At 40.1% G+C, this 25494-nt stretch overlaps 2 protein-coding genes and 1 pseudogene across 9 annotated transcripts in view; 1 reads left to right on the top strand and 2 right to left on the bottom strand.

The window, feature by feature from the left end:
• The window catches only part of LOC106144700 (transmembrane epididymal protein 1), a 69137-nt gene that overhangs the window by 13105 nt on the left and 30538 nt on the right, over positions 1-25494 (top strand). For 2 of the 8 annotated variants that reach the window (XM_078022449.1, XM_078022447.1), the window contains exons 2-3: positions 1109-1232; positions 11526-11603. The exons of 1 other annotated variant lie outside the window; for it this stretch is intronic. Coding sequence is in view for 2 of the 7 variants with exons in the window: in XM_078022446.1 (XP_077878572.1) it covers positions 1109-1232 (124 nt within the window). In the remaining 5 variants the exon portion in view is untranslated. Of the gene's footprint in view, positions 1-1108; positions 1233-11525; positions 11604-23089; positions 23243-25494 lie in introns of all 8 variants that reach the window. 5 more of the 8 variants (XM_078022446.1, XM_040278203.2, XM_078022448.1 and 2 more) reach the window with 4 other exon arrangements.
• Positions 2068-7383, bottom strand: LOC144367230 (protein transport protein Sec61 subunit gamma pseudogene; annotated as a pseudogene).
• Positions 8560-9459, bottom strand: LOC101970309 (transmembrane epididymal protein 1). The gene has a single exon (XM_005319724.4). It carries the CDS (start codon positions 9457-9459, stop codon positions 8560-8562), a length of 900 nt encoding a protein of 299 aa, XP_005319781.2.

The raw sequence follows: 25494 nt of genomic DNA on the forward strand, positions 1-25494 counted from the left end.
CCCCTCTGGAATGCTCAGGCCCCTGCCTTGGCCAGGCATCAAGGATACATGTTATGTTGTTCATTAACACTTGAGCATCCTGATCTCAGGACTTTGAAGATAGGAATCTCCCACAAAAAGCAGAATCTGCCCACAGTAGTGGAGAAGGAAGCCAAGCAGGTGAATGATTAGCAGAACTGCCAGACTGCCCGCAAGTCTGTGGACACCAGGTACCTGCCGAGTGGTTTATGGGTGTTTAATGGGGAAGCTGGCTTGACCACAGGAACCTGTGGAGGGTCTTCATGGCCTAGCTGCTCCACAGTGGACTCTCCAGACCTGCCTCCCCTGCCAGAGGGTCTCCACATTCCTGAGGGTCCCACAAATGGCTAGTGTCATTTTCTCTGCATCATGAAATGACAGAGTGAGTAAGAAGGTGCCAGAAATTCATTCAACATGAATTTACTCACTGGTGTGACGGAGCCTGCTGAGTGTCCCAGGGCATACACAGAAGGACATGATAACAAAGAGCGGGTAAAATTTAGTGAAAGTCACCATATCTCAACACACATACCACATATACACTAGAGAATGGTTTAGACCTCTGCTCCATAGATATCAAATGTCACTTAGGTAATAAATGTTTTCTTCGTGATGGGGATTAAACCTCACACGTGCTACAGAAATCTGCTGAGCTATGTCCTCAATTTCCTAATTTTATATTTTCTAACAACTGCATAAAATAATAAAAAAGCAAAATCAATGATATATCATATTTAATATCTTCAATATGTTATTTCAACAACGAATTCACATAAAATTGTGAACCTCCTTATCTCATGCTAAATCTTCAAACTCCAGTGTACGTATCAATTACGACAAGCCAGATCACAAGTACTTACTGGTCACATGGAACCAGTGGCGATCACATTGGATTGCATAGACAGTGTAGAATGACGTGTTGAGTGAAGTACATGTTGTAAAGTTTTCTTAAAGGAATATTCCATGCAGATGTAGACATCTGGTTGGAAATGGCACCTCCAGAGCTACACTATGAACTTCTTAATGGCAATGAGATTTTAATATGATGGTTTCCAGAAGCAAAATTTAATTTAACTCCTTTCTCTTCAAGAGGGACATCATTATCATCAAGTGCTGCAACTCACTATCCTGCAAAGCAGAAATGCACCTCGGAGAGAGGAGGCCAGAGGCTTGCAAGAATCCCACAGAAAATGGGTCCATGGAGACAGCACAAGGTCAGAGACATCCCCTCTGTCGATGCTCCAAGCTCTCATGATCGTATTTCAAGTAGGGGCTACTTTGGGATTGACTTACAAAAACATGTTTCACAACACATGGGAAACACATTCTAATTTCTTAATTCAAAAGGAAATATATCTTTGATCTTTCCTGGCACATCAACTCAAAAATTTCCTCATGAAAATTTCCTATAATGTAAGCTTTATACTTCATTGCAAAATCATGACTTGGATTTCACCACTCAACCTTGTCGATATCGTGTTCTTTACAACTATCACATTTCAGCAGCTGCAAGTTTCTTTTTCTCCTGGAAGCTTTTGGCAAGAGAGAAGCATGTAATCATCCTACCCTGCGATACCTCTATCAACACTAGGACTGTGATGTTTTCTCACACCCATAGATTATTTCTCTTCCAAACCACATATATAGTTGGACGTTGAGATTTATCTTTTGTTCCTTTTCTTCAGGATTCTTTCTTTTTGTTTAAGTTTGAAATTATTTTCATTTAATAGTATAAAATATCTTGGCCGGGTGCAGAGGTGCACACCTGTAACCCCAAGTCCCCCAGTAGCTCGAGAGGCTGAGACAGGAGGATAGAAAGTTCAAAGCCAGCCTCAGCAATAGTAGTGAGAAACTAAGCAACTCAGTGAGACCCTGTCTCTAATTTAAAAAAAATACAAAATTGGGCTGGGGATGTGGCTCAGTGGTTGAGTTCAATCCCTGGTATACCTCCCCATCCCCCACCCCTCCAAAAATTCTCATACACACACACACACACACACACACACACACACACACACACACACACACATCTTGGGAGGAAAAGAAAAACAAAAAATACAAGGGCAAATTTTTACTCCGTGAGATTCTCAGAGCCATCACTGGCTCAGTAGACCCCAAAATGAAACACACACTGTCAAAAAGCATTCAGCCACCAATGAAGATGGCATTACTAGGGATTTGGATCAATTACACAAAGGAGTCAGAGAATCCCATTGTAGAGGATTCTATTGCTGTTTCCATGGCAATCTTCTGGAATTGGTGCCGTTTTTTTTTTTTTTTTCACCAGACAAATTGAGTCCTTTACAAACTGCCGACTTGGCTCAACAAACAGCATTTCCTGATCCTGGATTGCCTGCTTCACCACCACTTAAGAGGCCCGAGAACTTGTTTGAGATTCTTAATTGTGTAGTTGGGGAACCCATCTCCAAATTTCAAATTCCATGTGTGAAATACATCTGTGCTCACTCCACTCCCACTGTAGCCCAGGCAGGGACTACACCTCCCGCTTCCTGGTGGCTGAGTTAGGGCCATCAGGAGAAGGTGTTTAGAGAAGATGTACACCCCCTACGACATGGCTGCTAAGAACTTCCCTCCCATCCCTCACCTTTCCTGTTTAACTTCTGCTGGCTGGATAGGGAACTTGAGGCCCTACAGAAGGGCAGGACTGAAAGATGGGAGGAGTCTGACTTCTGAAAGACCACATGCAGGAGTGCCTGCCAAACAGGATGCCTGCGTTTGACTTTAAGCATGTGGGAGAAATGACCTTAGGCTGTGCTAAGCCAATAAGGCTTAAGCATTTATCTGTTTTAAGTCGGTTACTATATGCTGACCACTATATCTCCCTATACTAAGAGGAGAGTAGGAGCTCATGAAAATTCAATCCCTGGACATCAACTTTGATTTGACAAACTGCTTGACTAATCCCACTGCATCTCCTCCTTTACCTTCACTTTCTCAAATCTGGAGTACCTAGGTGCCCTGTCTAATGCAAAGGCTTCCTGGAGCCCAGAAAACTAAACTTGCAAGGGCTTCCTTCTGAGCAACTACAGGGACATGAATAGGGATAGGCCTGCTCTCAGTCCTTGAGAGCTCTCACTGCCCACAGCATAGGAGTCAGCAACACTGACCCTCCTTCCATCAGGATCCCTGCTTCACTCCTATAAGGTGTTCAGGTCCCAGGGCCTCATTTCTCAACTTGATACAGTGTTTCCTGTCACTGACCAGGATAAACCTTCCCTGAAAATTAAAGTCTCTTATATTGGTTTTCTATTGCCAGGCAATAAATCAGCACAAATTCAGGAGCTCGGGCAACACTAATGTATTATCCCAGGTTCCATGTGTCAGCAGTTCGATGTAGGTTAACTGAGTCCTTTGCCCAGACTCACCAAACCCATTTCATGGTGTCACTCAGGCCTCTGATCCTCATCTGAGTCTCACTGGCTGGTGGAAAATTTGTGTTCTTTGCAATTCTAAGTCTGAGGCTCTTGTTTTCTTACTGGTGGTTAGCCAGGAGCTTCTCTCTAAAGCAACTTGAAGGTGCTGTCAGTTCCCTGCCATGGGTTCCCAAATACGACAGGTTATTTTCCTCCTGCCAGTGGGAGCAAATCCTTGACAATGCACCTTCTTTTAAAGGGTACACCAGACTAAGTCAGACCCACTCAGGGAAACTCCCTATGGATCAATTCTAAGTCAACTGATCAGGGACTACTCATAGGAGTGATATTCCATTACATTCTGTGGCTCCACCTGCACTCAAGGAGAGAGGATCATAACAGGGCCTGTGTGCTGGGGCAAAATCTTCCAGCTCATCTTGGAGTTCTGCTTGCCACAGCATTCCCTTCTTCTTTGTGTTCATTATCATAAATTGCAACATAATTGTACATCTTTGTGTCTTTCTTATTATGGTACTGTCAATCCTTGCATAGCACCTGGAAAACAGCTCTTTAGGGTTTTATTAATGGATTAATTAATCCCATGGTTGTCTGGATTGAATGTGGAAGGTCCTTTTAATTTATTAGCCATGTTTACATATTAGTCTTCTTCATTGTGTTTTCATTTTTGTGAAACTCAGTTGTGAAACGTATTTTTTTTCTTGCCATTGTTTTGATCTCTGGTAGTGAATCTGTTTAAGGACCTTGCCAGCTGTGCAGTGCCTCCGGTGCTCTTTCAGGTAGGGATCCAGTGGGAAATACGTGGAAACTCCAGCTGATACAAAGATACCTCTTATGTAGATAGGGGCAAGGTATAGAGATGTCATCATGCCTTTACTACCTCCAGGCTCCAAGGGTTGTGGGACATAGGATGGAAGAATTTCCTGTTATGTGTAAGGATTATGTAGTGGGTTGAGTGGTGCCCCAACCCCCAAAACAGGTCTAAGTCCTTACCCCAGATTCTGTGCATTCAACCTTATTGAGAAAAAGGGAACTTTGCAGTTATAATTAAGCATCTCAAAATGAGATTATCCTGTATTTAGGGTAAGCCCTAAATCTAATGACAGGTGTCATCCTAAGAAAAAGGCTGATGGAAATTTAAGACCCAAAGACACACAGAAGAGAAGATAATGTGAAGATGGAGGCAGATCTACAAGGCAAGGAATACCAAAGATAGCTAGCAGCCACCAGAAGCTAGGAGAGAGACATGGAGCAGACTCTCCCTCAGAGCCTTCATTTCAGACTTCTGGCATCCAGCACTGTGGAGCTCTGCATTTCTATTATTTTGGCCCCTGGGTTAATAGAAAATGGTGCCTTGGGACACCAATACAGGTGTCATGGTGGCAGAACAGCATATGGACAGCCTGGGAAGCCCCGTCCCAAGAGCTCAGAGTAAAACCCTGACCTCGCTCTTCCCCTCACCTCTGGGCCCTTACTGGGGTTCATCATTGGCCACACCCTGCCAGGAATCAGAGGATCAGGTAGCTCACTGATGTGCTAGAGAGACGAGGTCAGCTTCCTGGGAGAGAGAGAGAGTGAGCGAGCCTGTTGGGGAGGCTTAGGAGGGACTGAGGATACACGGCACATCTCTTTTTCAGTTATAGATAGGGGTACCCATAAATCCTCATTTATCTGGAACAGGTTTGGCTTTTACCTGTTGTCCCAGTTCCCATGTTAAAAAGAATTAATTTTGCCCCTTTTCATCCTCACTCAGACTTGGTTAATTAGAGGGTCAATTTAGTAATAGGTCCACATCCAAGTAGATCTTCATTCAAATGGAGGTGGAAGTTCTGTAGGATATGGTGAGCCAGACAGATTACCTCTCCTGATTTCCCTATGGTCCTAGACATTGTTGACAGGTGTAAGACAACTTCAAACCTTTTGAAAACACTGGACAGGAACATACCTTACTGTATCATATGCCCCATAATTTCTGCATTTAGCTATTTTCCCTTCATCATGGAGATCCTTACATCAGGCACACTGACCTCCCTTGTTTGTTTTAACCCTGAACAATACTCTTTAATTTATTTAAACACTGCCTGATTGGTGAACATTTGTCATTTGAACTTCCCATGCAAACAGTGCTCAGTGACCATTCTGGTGCACACCCCTTTGTGTATATGTGTAGACTTCTAGCCTGTTTAATTGGCCATGTGCTGGTACTCGAGCTACCTGTAAAAGGAAGCTAGGGCTTAAAAATAAAAATCTTCCAGGAAGGTGGACCTGACAATATGGACCTGATCAAAATGTTGGGAGGATGTTTTTCAAGATGTTTTTAGGCCCTTAGACAGATGTCCACTGTAGGTCAAGAAGTGGGATTGTTTGCATTCTAAAGTGACTGTAAAACAATTTATGTCACTGTCTATAATTTACAATTCCATTTTCTCTACATCTTGTCCCACAGTAGATATTATTTTTAAATGCTTTTGACAATTTGGATAATCTGATGGGGGATCTTACTTTATGGAAATCCATTTTTCTTCAAAATGGGCTGAGATTTTTGACCTTAAGATCTTGAATTCTAAGACCTATTAATATCCTTTGTCCTTATGTTAGACTTATTTCTGCTGGCCTGTTAATATTTGAACACCTCTATATACCTGGATATCGATTTTTTTGCCTGAAACGTATGTGGAAAATATTTCTTTCACGGCGTCTCTTTTATCCCTTTAATTATGACTTTTAGTTATAAAAAAAACATAAATGAAATGTGTAATCTTTTCAGAACTTTTTTTGCTCAAGAAAGCTTTTCATGTTCTTCATTATAAAATATATTTATCATTTTCAAAACATTGTAGAGTCATATTGCTCACTTTAACCTTTTAATCATTTATTATTTATTTTGTGCATTGCTCACTTTTTTTTGTGTAAGTTTTTATTTTTTTTCTCTGTGGGGAGCCCATTATTTCTCAGATTAATTGAAGAGTTTGTCTTTAACACATGCTTCATTCTCATATTCTATATTTCTCTTTCTGGAGTTTCGATTATATTACACTATGTTGATTTGGGGTGAATGGTAGTTACTTGATCCTATATCATGCTGTTTAATTCTTGAATTAATTTCATAATGTACTGTGAAAGCTAGAAGTGCAATACCTTCTGGGAGAAAACAAGTCCAGGTCTCTTTTTTTGTATTTCTTTTTCAGATATATTTTAGAATAGGTTTGCTGAATTCTGTAAAGATTATATTGGAAGTTTTTAATGGGCATATTATATATACATCTATATGAAAATGCAAGTATGTTTTGTGGAAAAAATTATGAGATACTACGTTGGAAGAATTTCACTAAATATCAGAGGCTTATTTAGAAGTTTAGAAGTAGAGTACAAATTACTTGTTAAAGCAACCAAGAAGTGAATTCTGAGTTTCTTCATGACTCCCATGACAGTTTTCAAGATGGCAATAAAAATGTGGGATCACAGATGAAAAATGATGGGGGAGAGCATAGGATCTACATGTAAAGGGAGAAGAGAGAAAGATTAGAAGCATTTTGTCCCAGGTTTCACTCGGATTTGCACTCACAATGTAAGCTGCAGTCAGGAGTGTGGAGAACCATCATCCCACCCTGGGGCACAGATCAAGGTGTGAAGCACACCCTCTTTAAAAGGACTGGAAACAATTACACTGTTCTTCATGCATATCAGGTATCCATCCCCTGCTTTCTACCCATTTTTTTCTAAATCAGTCACATTCCCATTCTTTGCAGTGAAGTCTTTGGAGCCCAGGGAACAAAGCAGAGTTTTGATTCTGAGACCTACAAACTTATGTCTTTGTTCTGTCTCTGACCAGCCATGAGTCTTTGGTCGAATTCCCCTTTAGAGTCTTTGGATTTTCATATGTAAGATGGAAAGTCAACATAGCATACCTCATGAAGTTATGGTAAGCAGTGATGTACAGAATAACAATTCTAGTCAGGTTGGTGAAGTTCATTGTTCACATGGACCTGAAAGAGAGTGGGCATGCTTTAGACTGCTGATACCTCCTGAGACAGAAAGGGAAACCTAATTGGAAGTAAATAAGACTTTATTAATAATCCATTTTGTAGAGGCGACTAATATTCTGGAATCTGCAGAGGAAACTAGAGATACATGCATTGCTCTTAGACAGCCTAACTCTCAGGTAGTGAGGCAATACCCTCCCAAGAGAAACAATATGACGCACAGGACAAAAAGGATATTTGCAGCCTGGGTAAAATGACAACAGATTTGGATAAATTGCTGATGAATTCAGATTCAAGGAATATGTGAGAATTTTCAGGGTGGTAGACCTCTTGTTGGTGGCTCTATAAGGGGACTTAACGGTGGCATGAAATTACAATGCATAGGGAAAATGTGACTGGCAGTGGGTTTTGTCCAGAGTACTATCTGGCAGGCTTGAGTCCAGGATCTAGTAAATGATCTAGTCTACTCTGGTGGGGCTGATGGTAGGCAATTAAGTAGCTGAGCACTTTGCTTTGACTGGATGAGAGGACAGGAATGAGAATGTGGCATTCAGTGAAAGTTTGCTTTGAGACAACTTGACAGCAACTTTGAGACAAATATGAAAGTATTAATTCTGACTTGCTGTATAAATTTGAAACCATGATAATACACCCAAATTAGAACATATATACACACATATATGATTCTGATAATTTCATCCAGGGTGGTGTGAGTTGAGCTGAATCTGCTTATGACATTGCATTTGAATCAATTAGTTGATCGACCGAAATACCCATCATTGCAGTTCCAATTTGCTCTTTGTTCCTTAGTGAGAACCTTGAGAAGCAGCTAGTGATGGCATTCCTGCTGCACTCTGCTCTGCTCCTTTCAGAGGCCTCCTGTTGTTCTCTTCCTACCATGGTTATTTCTTACATGCTTCCCTACTCTTGGTTCTCTTATGCCTCTTCCTCTTCCCCTCACTCATAGTGTCCCATCTGTTACTTCTCCATGCCATTCTCTTCCTATGTCCTCAGTAACTAGAGGCTCAATGACAGACAGGGCAATTGTTGGGATCAACCGTTGGTCTTTGGGGCCATTACCTTCATTGGGGAGCAACAAATGTGCCATACATGTGGCTGAGAGGATCCATTGCAGGGCAGATGGGGTGAAGTATGTGCTAGGCACTCTAGGCCTTATCTCGAGGTGAGCTCTTTGCAAGCAGAGGAGCCTGGTCTTCCTTCTCTGGCTGCTCTATTTCCTGCAACAGCCTGTAGAGGGGCTCTGGAGTGCTCTGGTGATAGGGAGCTTCTTTAGACCCCATCATCTTCAAGCTGGAGTAGTAACAACGATGCCAAAAGTAAGAGAAACCATAGATTCCAAACAGACACAAGGCGTCAAACATCACATGCCAGCAGAAGAAGGTGGTGACAAACATGAGATCATTCATGTCATCATCGTCCCAAGGGTAGCCAGAGACTGGTCTGTACAGAATAAAGCCTGTCTGTATCAGCCAGGAGCCCAGGACCAGAATCAGCAAAGTCTCCATCATCCAGAGTTGAAACATCTCAGGAGCCCAGAGTTCTACAGTTAACACCAGCAACAGCAGGAACACCACCAAGATGAGCAGAGAATGAACTTGCAGCTCTATCCCTGAGGACCCCTTAGCATGTGACACCATCAGTAGCAGGAGCTCATAGAAGGACAGGGCCAGGGCACCTTTTTCTAGGACCACACACCTCTGAGGGAGCATGTTCTTGCTCATGACATCTACACAGCCCATGAGTATGAGGAGGGTGAACATGGTGAGGTGCTGCCACTCTTTGGAGTACAGAAACCTTGGTGGCAGCTCCCTGTCCATCAATATTATTCCTCCTTCAATGCAGTTGTTGACATAAACCACTAAGAGAGAGCCAGCCACTATCTTCAGCAAACCTTCATAGGATATTTTCCACAGCCTGGCCCATCTCCCTTTCTTCTTGGGAGGGCACAAAGATTGGAGTGAGTCACTGAATATCACTATGGCCTGATACAATCCATTACAGAAAAGAAATAGCCCTGGGTAAGCATGACCGTGGAATTTCCCCATGAAATTACTGGTCTATTTGATTAAGGAGGTAAGAAGAAAATTCAGGACTTCTCTGTTCTCCTTCCCCTCATGGGCCCCTCAAGTTTTTAGTGCTATGCAGAGCTAACTTCTTTCTACTTTTATTACCTCCCTCTGCCCACTGCACTCTCCCACATAATGGAAAGTTCTGGACAGGTGCCTACACTCTGTGTGAAAGGAGTCTTATTGTTCCATTCCATTTTGGAACACTGGGAACGGACTGACTTCTGCCACAGAAGGAAGGTGAATATTTCTAAATGTGCACCTGCAGGGATGTATACTCTCAGGATTGCTACCTAGGGGCCCTTTAGGAGCTTCTGATGACAATTCATGGCTTGTTTCCTTCTGCTTATGCCCAGTTCTCAGATAATGCGAAAGGTATCCGATCATGAAGATTATCCAGAGGATTGGGTTATGTACAAATTTTTGTGCATCCTGCAAGACCTCTTATTCATATCTTGGGTCATATACTGAAGACAGATATATTCTTTATGGAATAAAAGTTATTAACGTGGGTTTGTGTTCACATATGCAGATACCAGAGTTCCTTCTTGGTCTTATCATTCTTCTGTTAACAGAGAGATTTTAGAGACCACCAAGAAAGTGCTTGCCTCTCCCCCTGTCTCTCTCCACTGGATAATAAATGAACCTAAAAAAAAAAAATCTTCTGAGTTCAATTTTAGAGTGTTATGGTGCAATTTATTATAAAATGCATATACAGGTATGTGAGGCAAGTAGATCCAGTGAACTGCTTATATTTTATAATGTGAATTAATGCCTCAACTTTATTCTCTTTGTCTAATACTTAGAGGTAAAAAAGTCCTGGGAATTATATAACAGCCAGCTTCATATGAGGGAATGCATCCAAGGCAAGAATTTTTTTAAAATAAAAATTGTTTATAATTATGGTACACAATTTATTGTTTTCATATACATTGTGAAATGAGTACAGTCAAGCCATGACATACCTGTCACCTTAAATAATTACTGTTTTGTGGTGAGAACATTTAAGATCTATTCTGTCCGAAAATTTCAAGTATATAATGCCTCATTATTAATCTCAGTCATTGTGCTATCTATTAGCTCTCTAAAACTTATTCATTTTACATGACTGTAACCTTGTACCTCTTGGTCAAGATCCCTTCTTTTCGCAACTTCCATTTCTGCTTCTGGTAATCACCATTTGTTACTCTCTGCTTCTATAAATTCAAATTTTTAGAGTCCATGCATAAGTGAGGCAAGGTGAGATCATGCAATCAAGGTATTTTCTTTCTTTTTAAGCTTATGTCACTTAACAATAGTGCCCTCACCTTGATCCATGTTGTCCCAAATGACAAAATTTCCTGTATGAAGGCTGAATAATAACAGTGTAGTAATTTTCTGTTCCAGGCTCTGTTGATGGTCAGGTTGCTCCTGTATTTTGGCTGTTACAAATAATGTGCCAGTCAACCTGGGAGTGCAGATAAGTTGTCTGCTGATTTTGTTCTGGATATATATGGAGAAGTAGAATTGCTAGGTTATATGGTAATTCTATTTTTGATCTTTTGGAGAAACTTTCATACTGTTTTTCATACTTGCTTCTCCAACATTTCCACCAACAGTGTACAGTCATTCCCTTTCCTACATTACCCCCAACATTCATTATTTTTTGTCTTATTTATTTATTATTTATTTTGTTGTTATTGCTTTGTTTTGTTGTGCTGGAGACTGAACTCAGGGGTGCTGTACCACTGACCTACATTCCCCACCCACCCTTTTAAATTTTTGAGACAGGGTCTTGCTAAGTTGCCCAGGCTGGCCTTGAACTTGTGATCTGCAGCCTTCCCAGTAGCTGAGATTAGAGGTGTGCACCACCATGCTTGACCTGTCTTTTTTATAAGAGTCATCCTAATGTGTGGGGGTAATATCTCATTGTGATTTTTAGTTGTATTTCCCTGTTGAGCACCTTTTCATATAACTGTTGGCTACTTGATGTCTGCTTTGGAAAAAGATCTGTGCAGGTTCTTTACCCGTTTTTTTCATAAATAATAGAAATTTATTTCTCACAGATCTGGATGTCAGGAATTCCAAGATCAAGGTGCCAGCAGATTCCATGCCTGGTAAGGGCTGCTCTCTCTGTTTCCAGGGTAAGTTGCCTTGTTACTTTATCCTCACATGGCAAAAGATGGAAGTGCAAAAGGAGAGAAACACTAATTCCCTCCAGCCCTTTTATAAGGTGGTTAAATACACCTCATGACTTAATCACCCTTGTGAATGTCCCACTTCATTTTTTAAATATATTTTTATTTCTAATTGACACATAGTAACTGTATACATTCATTGGGTACAGTGTGCCATTTTAATACGTGTATACAGGTATAATGATCAGATCAGGGTAATTGGCATATCTATCAGCTCAGACATTTAAAAATCCTCTATACTAGCTGTTTTGAAATATTCAATTAAATATTGTCAATCATAGTTATCCTGCAGTGCTATAGAACACTAGAAGCTATTCTTATCTAACGTTACCTGTTTACCCTCTAAACCCATTAACCACCCTCCCTCCACCCACCCATCCCTGATACCAAGCTCTGGTAACCACTATTCTGTTCTGTGCTTCTTTAAGATCAGCTTTTTAGCTTCTGAATGCCTGACTTGTTTCCCTTGGCATAAAGTTATTCTGTTCCATCCATGTTGCTGCAAATAATGGATTTTATTCTTTTCTACGACTCAATAATATTCCATTGTGCATATTTTTATTTTCCATTTATCTGTCCATGGACACCTAGTTTAATTCTATGTTTTGGCTATTATGAATAGTGCTGCAATAAACAAGAGAGTGCAGATATCTCTTTGATACACTGATTTAAATTCCTTTGGATATATATACCCAGTAGTAGAATCACAGGATCATATGCTAGTTCTATGTCCAGATTTTTAAGGAAACTTCACACTGTTTTCCACAATTGCTGAACTAAATTTACTTTTTCACCAATAGTATATTCTTACCAGCATTCTTTTTCTTTTTGTTAATAACAGTTATAACAATGAAATGATATCTCATTGTGGTTTTCATTTGCATATATCTGAAGAATGGAAAGCATTGTTTCATATATTTGCCAGCCATTTATATATCCTCTTTCAACAAATTACAAAAGGTAATTTGCTCATTCTTAAATTGGATTATTTGGGCTTCACTGTTGAGCTGTTTGAGTTTCTTATATACTCTGAGAATTAATCCCTTGTCAGATGAGTTAGTTTTCAATATTTTTCTCCCATTCTGTAGGTTGTCTCCTCATTCTGTTGATATTTTTCCTTTTTTATACAGAAGATTTTTAGTTTGAAGGGATACAATTTATCAATTTTTGCTTTTGAGGCCTGTGTTTCTGGGGTCATATAAAAAAAAAAAACTGCCCAGATAAATATCCTGAATTATTCTCTTCGTTTTTTTTTTTTCCTTCTAGTAGTTTCATGCCTTACATTTAAATCTGATCCATTTTGAGTTGATTTTCATATAGGGTGAGAAGTAAGGATCTGATTTCTTTCTTTTATATGGATATCCAGTTTACCTGGGCTGTTTGTTGAAGAGATTTTATTTTCTTCAATGTATTTTTTTTTTACTGCCTTTTTGGAAAATCAGTTGGTAGTAAATATGTGGGTTTATTTCTGGATTCTCTATTTCTGTTGGTCTCTGTGCCTGTTTTTATGCCAATATCATACTGTTTTAGTTATCATGGCCATTTAGTATATTTTAAAGTGATATATTATAATGCCTTCAGTCTTTTCCCCCTCTTTCAGGATTCCATTGATCACTCAGTGTCATTTGTGGTTTCATACACATTCTAGTTTTTTTCTTATTCTTATGAAGAATATCTTTGATGTTTTGATAGGAATTGCATTAAATCCATAGATTACTTTGGGTGGTTCAGACATGTTTTTTTTTTAAAGAGAGAGAGAGAGAGAGAGAGAATTTTAATATTTATTTTTTAGTTTTTGGCAGACACAACATCTTTGTTTGTATGTGGTACTGAGGATCGAACCCGGGCCGCACGCATGCCAGGAGAGCGCGCTACCACTTGAGCCACATCCCCAGCCCCTGGTTCAGACATTTTGAGAATATTCTTCCTTTCCAGGAACATGGGACATCTTCCATCCTGTGCATTTGTCCTCTTTGATTTCTTTCATCAGTATTTGTAATTTTCATTGCAGAAATTTTTACTTGCTTTGTTACATTTATTACTAAGTACTATTTGTAGCTATTACAAATGGGATTTCTTTCTTAACAATTTTTTTATGTTTATTTTCTATCCTGCAGCTTTTCTGAATTTGTTTATCAGTTCTAACTATTGTGTGGTGAAGTCAGATTTTTCCATACATGACATTATATCATCTGAAAACTAGTATTGTTTGACCTCCTCCTTTCCTATTTGAATTCTTTTTATTTATTTATCTTGTCTTATTGCTGTGGCTAAGACTAACAATAGTGTCTGTATATGTGTGTGTGTGTGTATTTTAAGACAGCATCTCACTGTGTTATCCAGGCTGTTCTCAAACTCCTAGACTCTAGTAATCCTTCTGGCTCAGCTTCCTGGTTAGCTGGGACTACAGTTGCACACCAATTCTGTACTGAATAAAAATGATGAAAATAGACATCCTTGTCTTATTCCTGATCTTAGAAGGAAAATTTTTAGTTTTACCCCATCCATTCAACATGATATAGGTTGCAGATTTTCCATATGCAGATATTATTGTGTTGAGGTATATTCTGTCTACACCTAAATTTGTTTAGAGTTTTTATCATGAAGTGATATGGAATTTTATGAAATGCATTTTCTTTATCTATGGGGATGTTCATATAGTTTCAAACTTCATTCTATTGATCAATGTACTATGTTTATCAGTTTGCTTATATGAACCATCCTTGCATTCCTGGTATAAATCCCATTTTGGTCATAGTGTAGTTGGATTCAGTTTTCTTGTATTTTGGTGCATTTTTAGGTGCAGTTGGATTCAGTTTTCTTGTATTTTGTTGAGAATTTTTGCATCTCAATTTATTAGACATATTGACCTGTATTTTTCTTTCTTTCTATGTCCTTATCTGGCTTTGGCATAAAAATACTGCTTGCCTCATAGAATGAGTTTGGAAGTGTTCCTGCCTCCCAGTTCTTTGGATTAGTTTGACAAGAATTAGTGGTAATTCTTTAAGAGTTCCACAAAACTCAGCAGTGAAGCCATTTGGTCCTGGGCTTTTCTTTGTTGAGGGACTTTTTATTATGGATTTTAATATCATTACTTGTTATTGGTCCACTCATGTTGTTTATTTCCTCATGGTCAATTTTGGTAATTTGTATGTATCTAGAAATTTATCCATTTCTTCTAGGAATGGCATGTTGTTTATTGGCATGTTGTTTTTCATAATAGTCCCTAAAGATCCTTTTTAATGCTGTGGTATTGAAGCCAGATTTAAAGATAGGTAGTTAGTGTAGTTAGGTAAATTGGGTCTAATATCCAGTAAGAGGAAGATGGAGCCCATCCCAAGGAAATGTTAATGAAGCAGCTTCCAGCAAAGGTGGAGATGCTAATCCAAAAGCCCTTCCTGCCCAGATTACTCTTTCAGCCCACCTGTCCCCCACCCTTTGGGCCTCCCCACCTACATTCCATCATTGCAAGATAACAGAACTAAGGACAGGAATGCGTCAGGAATGTGGGAAAGTTGAAAGTAGACCTTAGTTATAAAAGAGGGAAGGTTTCCCCCTTCCACGGATTCCACCTCTTGGGTCCCCTTCTTCCGGGAGAAGTCTTTTCTGCTGTCCTTTAATAAAGCTTCAACTTTCCACTGTAAACTTGCCTAGGCGTGCTTCTCTTGTGTTATACTTCAGCATTGGGGAAGAAAGGACTCATCACTGGTAAGCAGCGGTAACAATATCAGTTGTACTGTCTGTTTTCATACCTCATTTTACTTATATGAGTCTTACCTCTTTGTTTCTTGGTTAGTTTAGTTAAAAGTCTGTCAACTTTAACTTTTCAAAAAACTATTTTTTTTCATTGGGATTTTTTGTTTTGTTTTGTTTTAGTCTTTCTTTCTCCTATTTCCACTCTGATTTTTGTTATTTTCTTCCTTTTGTTGATTTTGGGTTTGGTCTGCTTTTACTCTTCTGGTTCTTTGAATTGTATCACTAAGTTGTTTATTCAAAATATTTTTTAAAATTTTGATATTGAGTCTCACTAAGTTGCCAAGGCTGGCCGTGAACTTGTGGATCCTTCTTCCTCATTCTCCCAAGTAGCTGGAATTGGAGGTGTGCACCATCACACCTGGCTTCTATTTTTTTTTTTTAATATAGGCACTTATTGCTGAAAACTTCCTTTATACTACTATTTTTGCTGCATCACATAGACTTTGGTCTGCTATGTTTTCATTTTCATTTGTTTCAATGAATTTTTAAATCTCCTTTTGATTTCTTCATGGATTCCATCAGTAATCCAAGAGATTTTTGTTTAATTTTTATGTATTTGTACAATTTTGGAAGTTTCTTTTGTGGTTGATTTCTAGTTATATATAGTCTGTTGTGAGGAGAGAAAGATGCATGTTATGATTTCATTTTTTTTCTTTAAATAATTTGAGTCTTATTTTGTGGCCCAACATATGGTCCTCTGGAGAGTGTTTCATTTGCTGATAAGAAAAATGTGTATTCTGCAGCAGTTGAATGAAATATTCTGTAATTACCTGTTGGGTCTACTGGGTGAATAGCAAAATTTAACTCAAGTGTTTCTCTGTTGACTTTTTTTTTTTATGTGTGTGTGGGGGGACTAGATGAGCTGTCCATTGGTGAAAGTACATCATTGAAGTCTCCAATTGTTATTTATTATAATCTATCTCCCCTTTTATATCTAATATGTTTACTTTATATGATTTGGTGCTCTAGTGTTGGTGCACAGATATTTGCAATTATTCTTTCCTTTTGTTGAATTGATCTCCTTATTGCTATATAGTGACCTTCTTTGTCTCATTTTACAGATTTTTACTTAATACCTATTTTATTTAATGTAAATATAGCTATACCTACCTGGTTTTAGTTTCCATTTTCATGGTTTATTTTTTCTCATTCTGTTTCTTGTTCTTTCAATCAATGTGTGCCTTTACTAGTGAAGTAAGTTTCTTATAGGCAGAATATTATTGGGTCTATGTGTGTGTGTGTGTGTGTGTGTGTGTGTGTGTGTGTGTGTGTGTGTGTACCAGGGATTGAATCCAGAGTGCTTAATCACTGAGCCTTGTCCCCAGCCCATTTAGTTTTTTATTTTGAGACAGAGTCTTGCTAAGTTGCTTGGGGCCTTGCTAAGTTGCTGAGGCTGGCTGTGAACTTATGATCCTCCTGCCTCAGCCTCCCAAGCCACTAGTCATTCTCTAACTTTTAATTGATAAACAATCCATTTACATTCAAGAATATTATTCACAAAATAAAAAGAAATTGACAAAATGAAAAGGCAACCTACAAAATGGGCAAGAATATTTGCAAATCATATATCTGACAAAAGGTTAAAAGCCAAAAGGTACACAGAGAATGAGGTGAGGCATCCACGGGTAAACAACTGATTATGAAGTTGTTGCAGAGGGTACTTAGGAGTTTCTCTGAGTGCAGCAGTTGTGCTGAGGGAAGAGGAAGTTTTTCATAGAACATGAACCATCTGACTTTATGCCTCTGCATAATCATCTGCCTGCCTCATATATGCAAAGCTGTGGAGCGAAGAGGCAGAATCAATATGCTGATAGTGCTCCTGGAGTGTAGGAGAGTCTTCACTGCCTGTGAATCTTAACTCTCATGCAAGAATCTCCCACTTAATCCCATCTCATCTGAGTATTTTCTACACCTACTTAATACAGTAATCCCTTTTTATGCTTAATTTTGTTTTCTGCAATTTTCATTACCTGATTTAAATCATGGTCCAAAAATATTAAATGGAAAATTCTAAAAGCAAACAATTTATTAGTTTTAAGATATACACAATTTGAGTAGCATGATGAAATCTTGGGCATCAGGTCTGTCCTGCCCAGGATATAAATCATTATTTTGTCCAGTGTATTTACACTATATGTAGCTGACTATTAGTCTCTTAGTGGCCATCTCAGTAATTAGAGTGACTGTCATGGTATCACAGTGTTTGTGTTCAAGTAACCCTTACACTGTGTCACAATGCCTATGTCATTAATCTCATTTCATTTCTTTATGCTAATGCAAAAATAATACATAGCCTTTACAGAAAAAAATTAGACAAATACACAAGCAAAAAATGAGAAAAAAATTAAGTACTTGAAATATCATAATCTGATAACCACTGTTAGTATTTGTTGTAGAATTCCAGCTTTAGGAAGGCAAGGCTGTAAAAAAAAAAAATAGAAAAAAGTGACTAAAAAATAGAAAGAAAGAAAAAAAAAGACTGGAAATTAAGAGAGCAGGATTCCAGTCCCAATTTTTTTTTCCCTAACTAGCAGTCTCTCAGTTTCTTTATTAGAGAAAGGAAAGCATTTTGACCTCCATGTTCTCAGAGAGAGAGAGAGGAGTTAAGCAAGGGATGAGATGGAAGGGGGTGTATTTATTACACATTCTCCTCTTTAGTTAGTGGTCAAAACACTGAGAAGACTCTGAAGGGCTGACTGTCCAGAGAGAAGAGGTACAAAGGGAGGCTGTGAGAGGGACACCAATGGAGTAGACCAAGGAAGAGAAATCCCTGGTATTCTCTTGGGTTCTTGCCTTTGCTCTGGGAAATGGCTGAGCTGCTTTTGGTAAGAGTGGTGCTGTGGTCTATGGCTCCACTGAGGATTTCCCATGATCAGCAGCTGGGGCATGTTTCTGAGTAGCTCAGGTCCACCTCGAATAGACTGTGGGCATAAGGAAGAGCTGCATTTATTCACTTCGTAATGGCACTTCTATTGCCTTGGGGTTCTGATCTAGGGACACAGTGTATGTGGGGGACAAGCTGATACCACTCATCTCCTGACCACCACATTTACCTCTCTCTGCTCATGACCATTTCTGGCGGCGGGGACAGGAGTGTCAACAGTTAGAGGAAGAGTGCAGAGCAAGCAAAGAACACCTGAAGTTCAAGGTTGAAAGTGGCACATACGCAGAACAAGTAGTCCCACAAAACATCCCACCTGTGATGTTCAGTGCTGCATTTGGCAAGGCCTCAAGGCTATGTGTTCTTCATTAAACTCTGAGCATCCTGATCTCAGGACTTTAAAGATAGGAATCACACGTCCCAAACCAGACACAGCCCACGGTAGTCGAGAGGGAAGCCAAGTGTGGTGAATGATTAGCAGAACTGCCAGACTGCCCCAGAGTCCGTGGGTGGGGAGGACCGGGACAGCTATTTCATGGGGAACTCAGCTTGACCACAAGAGCCTGTGGAGGTTCTTCACCCACTTCAGACCTGCCTCCCCCACATTACTGAGGGCCCCTGGGAATAGCCAGTGCCATTTGTTCACCATGAGTTGCTGGAGTGAGCAAGAAAGTCCTCTGGAACTCAGTAAATATGAATTTTAACTGCAATGCCAGACTCTTGTCCTCACAGAGACTATAAAATAGCTAAAAGCATAGTATGCATAAACACACATACGCACACATGAAATATACAAATAGACATTACTAATTAAAGAGTTATTTAGAATTAGAACATGTCATGAGTGTTGTGCAGAATGCAATTTAGAGGATTCAGGGGCCAGAGTTGTCATGGGAGAGGCTGTGGTTGGTTAGAATCACCCCTAGGCATTTCATACATAGCTGCAGGTTACTGTGGGAGGGTGGGGGGAGTGTAAGGTTCTTTCAGAAGCTCTTTTTAATCTGTCTCTTTTTGATTGTTTATGTCCTTGTCATCTTCATCTTTGTCAGTGTTTGTAACTTATCTTGTTTCATTGGGAAATGGCTCCAGGAGAGGGGAGAGCAGCTATGTGGCCAGGGTCTAAGTCAGGGATTCAAAGGTAGCATATCTATGGGGAATCAGCACCAGGCCATAGTCTGAGCCTCATCTGGCCAGACTTTTCTTAGTAGTACAAACAGGAATATGAAAGATAGTCCATTTGCTACTCTAGAACCCTCTCTGCTCTATGTGTCCTCCTCTATGCCTCAGGAGGCTGTGCTTTATGGACAGCAATAATGATCTTCTTCCCTTGTGGCTTCTGGTTAGGTTTGCTAATGAACGGCATCATCCATCGGAAGGAGGTGGTGAAAAGGAAGAGGGTGGGTCCAACGTGTTTATTTCTGACTTCCCTCTTTTAATGGGTTGTGGTAGGTTGGTTGCGTCAACTAGGAAAGGCCGCAGAAGACCGCTCCTATAGATAAAGCCACTCTCCAGGTCTGGTGACCACACTTCCTTGGGCCTTCAGGGCTAGATGTGGTTAGCAGGTCTTCACTGATATTAACCTGTTATGGTTGGGATCTGGAATATCTCTCAAAAGCTTATGTGTTGAAAAATTGGCCCCCAGAGAAGCAGTGCCCAGAGGTGGGATAGTCGGGAGTGATTGGATCATGAGGGCTCTGACCTCATCAGTGGATTCATACATTTGATAGATTAATCATTTGAATGGACTACTGGGAGGAGGTGGGGACTGTCTGCAGGTGGGGCATGGTTGGAGGAAGTAGGTCACTGGGGACGTGCCCTTGGAGACTATTCACTTGTCCCTGTTCCCCCTTTCACCCTGCTCTGTTTTCCTGGCTGCCATGAGTTGAGCAGTTTTCCTCCAGCACATCCTTTCACCACGTTGCTCTGCCTCACCTCAGGCCCAAGGCAATGGAGTCATTGTCCATGGACTGAAACCTCAGAAACCATGAACCAAAACAAACCTTTCCTCATTTAAGTTGTTACTGTCAGGTATTTTAGTCATAGTGATGAAAGTTTGACTGACACATACCCTTGAGAGTTTTTAGCGTTCCTGTAAGCATTGCTTTAAGTGGTTCCTTTAATCAACAGACTTCATAATTTTACCCCATTCAAGTATGCAATTCTGGGTCAGTAAATGATACAGTAACTTATATCAAAAGTGGCAGGAAAGCCCTTCAAGATGGGAATTTGGGATGGGTTTGCTCATATATATGAGAAATGCATGAGTGACCTCCTTGCTAGAGAAAAGGGGTCATTTAACTTTCAGCCAAGAGTAGCATCCCAGTTACCTAATCCAATGCATGGATTGAAGTATGGGTGAAAGGCAAAAGTTGGCAGACAAAATGACTTTGGGAAGTTGATCACATGATAACAATAGTGATTCTAAAAAATATGGGGGTCAGCTCACTCTTTGGGAGGCTCTAGAGCTATACTATCCAGTTTGGTAACCATTAACCACCTGTGGCTATTTACATTAAAATAAAAATTAAAGTTAAATAGAATTTGGAATTTGGTTCTCTAATCATATTCATGTGCTCAGTAGTCACATGTGACTAGTGATTGCCATATTGTAGGCAAGCATAGACAGAAACTCCATCATCATGGAGTTGTGTTGACGAATTCTACTCAAGAGGTGTTATAGGGTGAAGAGAGAAAAATACTGAAGTCTTCAAATGATCAATTCAGAAGATGGGAGAGGGAAAAAAAGCATTTATGCCAATCTTAATTTCTTAGAGCTGCAAGGACGATAACCCTACCCTCCCATCTTCTGGGAGTACCAGAGCCAATTAAGTGCCTTCCCATGCCAGTCTCTAGTGCTAAGTCAAAGGTGCAGGTGGGAGAAGGAATAGGCCCCTGAATATATGTGTTAGAGAGAGAGAGAGAGAGCAGGTGAAGTTGAGAACTTTGAACTCCCCAGTTCCCTAAGCTCTTAACTGACTGAAGAACCTCTTTCTCCCACTAGAGAGAGAAAGCCTTCCTCTGCATGTGCCCCTTTCAGTAGCTTCACCTGGAAGGATGCCATTACCAGAGAACACCAATCTTTGTAGGACCCACTCCCAGCACTCTGATAACCTCCAGGTCCATAACAAGAGGAGGTCCCAGTGCAGCCCAGGCAAGGATACACAAGACCTGGTCTAAGGTGGGAGAGGAAATCAGTACACCAAAGTATTATAAGTCCTCACCAATAAGGTTTGGTCAGAACGTGGTGAGCATGGATGGGAACTAATGCTCCAAGTGTAAAGTGGAGTTGAAGAGTTGATTGGATCACAGTATGCGGCTACTTTCCTGAGGTACTGGATTTAACATGTGGACTTGAACATTTAGGAGTGGTATAAATCATGTGCTGGGGCAGCCATTTGGAAACCTGACTCAACCATGATCCATGTTCAGTGAAATTGACGTACTGGAATTTCCCTGGCAAACTAGAGAAGCACTTGCACATAGAATTTTCTGCAGCAGTGGGGATTTTCTAGAATCCATGCTGTCCAATATGAAGACTTCTAGCCATCGGTGGCTCTTGGGCACTTAAAAAAGGTGGTCAGTGCAACTAAGAAACTGGATTTTAAAGTTAATATCATTTTAATGAATTTAAATTTAACACATTTCTGGTAGCTACTAGATTAGGTGATGCTACTCTAGTTAAAGGAGTTGGCAAGCTCAGGAGAATAGGAACATAAGGGCCACCTGCTCTGACACCCCTTCGTTATAACCCCTGTGGAACTTGGAGGAGACTTGCTTTGTCTTCGGAGCCCACCCTGGCTCGGTCCTCCAGGCTTGATGTGAGGTTATTTTCTTTCACTTTTGAATAGCTTTTCTATTCCTATTGTTTTCCCTCCTTAACCCAAATGTTATCTGGAAAAGCTTTTTTTTAATTTGCAAATAAATTGTTTTTTTTCTTTTACTATTTTTTTATGTTGATATTATTTTTGCTGTCTATATTATTTTTCTTCATAAACATTCTTTGAAGTGATATTCAAACTTCTCTCTTCCTATTAATCTTTTACATGATGTAATCATATCTGAGATGAGTGTTATAATCTTTGGTTCAGAGTGTTTATTTTTCTCTTTATTCCTATCAAGTTTTGTTTAATGATATATGCATAAATTTAATGCTACCTTATCATGATTATTACATCTTCTTGGTGAGTTGAATATAATAGAAAGAAGAAAACATCTTTGTTCCTCGTCATTGTTAAATGAGTCTCACCTTTAGTTTTCTTTTGTCTGATACTAGCATAGCAGCATCTGCTTTTTAAAAATTAATTTTCCAGTGGAGACGCCTGTGTTTTAACCTTTTTGTGTCCCATCATTTTAAGCATATGTCTTGTGGATACTATGTAGTTTGACTTAGAATTTTAACCTGTTCTGAAAATCTGTGTAACCTTGATAGAGGGATTTAAGGTATTTAAGCTTATTGTGACTCTTGATATATTTGGACTTACTATTGTATTTTGGACCCTAGTTTTTTCTTTTAAAAAAGTTCCATAAAAATGAGTAACTTAAGCATTTACTAGAACAAAAATTTCCCCTAAAACAAAGCTAGGTCTGTTAGAATAGAAGGCTGGAGGAACTGGAGGTTAGTAGCACATCACTGCATTTTTATGTTCTCCAACTGTCCTTAGTGTTGCAGCTCCAACTGTATCAAACTTTACAAACAATTCCCCTGAATCATAAGATCATGACATGTCACATAGGCAAATTTGTTCTCAGCTTCTCAGGACACCAGTAATTAATTCTTAATTTTTTGTTCCTCAAGTAAATGAACTTTAATTCTGAGATTTAATGAAAGTCAAGACACCCTGGCTGGAGCCTCCCTGGAGCAGCACCGTTTAACACAGCAGTTACCAGTTGGTCTTCTCTGCCACCAAGAAAGAACAGAAGATTCTGCGACATCCTAAGAAGCAACAGGGTGAGGTAGTTAGGAATACAGAGTCTGGGATTACCCTGAAGCTACTGTAATTTCAATTTTGTCACATTTCCTGCCATTTGGTAGTTATGAGACCTCAGCTCAATAACCTCTCCAAGTCCCGTTTTCCTCAATGTTAAGTGAGGTTGACAATAGAATCACCTCCAAGGATTAGAGGAGGTAATCAATCTATGTAAAATCACACAGCATATCCTTGGCACAGAATAAGAACTCTGAAAAGGATATCTGATATTATTAGTAATTAATAGTAAGTATCTTAGTCCACACACAGGACTGTAGACAAGACTGTTTTCACATAAATTATTGTTTCCTTAGTCCCTGCAGAAGGACAGCCTTGTTTCTGGAAGGCACATAACTCTCTACAGAGAGGTATCACTTGCCTTGATAACCCAGAGCTGATTGAAGATGGCAGCCCATGAACAGGGGCCTGAGGCTTAAGCAGGTGCTACATTCACTGGTCTCATCCTTGCAACCTTTGCCCTATTTTTTACCTATTCTCAGTTGTTGCATTAGAAAGAACTGGCCTTAATGAAATATTCAGTCCCAGACCTTTTCATGTCCCAAATTAACTTTAATGAGCAAACAAGGAAAGATCAAGAGGCCCGCCACTGGAACTTCGGGGAACTTTGAAGCAGAAGCCAGGATGGGGTAGATGCCCTCTGGCGATCAGCCAGCGTTTGCTTTTTGATGACAGCAAACCCTCAGATCTTGTTCATCTGGGATGCAAACAAGGGGCTGTGGTACCAGAATATCTGAGATTCCATCTTTTGCAATGCACACACTGTGTGCCTCATTCAACAAAGGAGTTGAACATCTGCTGTGAGCAAGATGCTTGCCCTAATGCTGTGATTAAATGCTTTGGGTTAATGTCTGGTGAACAAGACACTGTCTCTGCCCTTGAGAATTTCATATTCTAGGACAGGAAATTGTATGTGCACGAGTAGCCATAGTAGGAAGGAGGACTGATACGTCACGAAAGAGATATAAAGTTCTCTCACCTTGGAGAGAACTAAGATGGCTGTATATAGGAAGTTACATGGGTACTTCCCTTTTAAGAGTGGTGGGATCTGAACAGGAGTGTAGTATTTTGTAGGTGGAGCACACAATGTGAGTACTGGCAGAGAAGTTCTGAGAATGTTCTGGAAACAATGAGTTGTACCTACCCAGTATCTTCTGTATTTTGATGAGAGAAATCTCTCAATCAACTTCAGCCTCAGTTTTCCCGTAAGCAAATTGAGGCTAGGTCATCTTTATTAATTGTGAAGATCAAAGGATTCATATTGTAATAGTTCGGTTGTCTGTTCATTATATGTTCTCAAATAATGGTGGTTAGCTTCTCCCAGACCTGTTCTGGTTTTCCCCTTTCTCTAGTCCTTAAGCTGGTAAAAAGCAGATTCCCACAAATTTTAATGGGATGTGGAGTTTGGGTGCAAAAAAGGAGCTGAAGATCAATGCTGACATTTCAATAAGGACGTTTAAGATTGCCACAGGTAGTCCCCAGCAAGGGCAGTGCCCTCCTGTCATAAAAGGACTGCAGTGTCCTGGGTAGAATGAGTTCTGGAATGAATCTTCTGACTAGCCCCACTGTTGTCTTCCTTGTTACAAACTCCAAAGTGAATGGTCATCTTTTCCACATGTCCTGCCACAGCCCTGTCTCTGAACAGCTCCTTTTTCAGACAATTCCTTCCCTACTGCCCTAATTTTCTGGTTGAAGACTTTCCCAGCAAGGAACTTAAGAATCCATCAGGTGCTCTGTTTATAGCCACATTGACCTTGTGGACATTCTCAGGAGTGGTGGACCTCCTCTGGAGCCATACATTGCGTTTTCATTTATGGTATTCAGTTCAACACTGAAGCAGGATCTTAACTGCAACTCCTCCTCTTGTCTGAGTTTCAGCAGAGGTTTCAAAGGCTAGCAATAAACTGTCCCTGGGACAGTCAGATTGTCACTCCTAGGGGATGTGCTAGTGTCTAGACTTCAGGACTTTTAAAAGGGAGGCCTAGAGTCAGTGTTGTGGCCTTTGTTCGTTACCCAGCTCTAGGCCTAGAAGTTGAAGCTGCTCAGAGACGGGAAGTGGGCATTTCCTGCAGAGAGATATGCACTAGTGTCCCATGCATTTCCTGTACCCTGCTTCCCATTGGACAGTGGACAGGGTGAAGGGTGCCTTTCCCCTCTCCTTCAGCTGAGTGCAATGGGCCGGCCTCAAGGGTGTTGTGTGGAGAGCAGGATATGT

Source organism: Ictidomys tridecemlineatus, chromosome 10 (assembly GCF_052094955.1).
Source record: "Ictidomys tridecemlineatus isolate mIctTri1 chromosome 10, mIctTri1.hap1, whole genome shotgun sequence".
NCBI lineage: Eukaryota > Metazoa > Chordata > Mammalia > Rodentia > Sciuridae > Ictidomys > Ictidomys tridecemlineatus.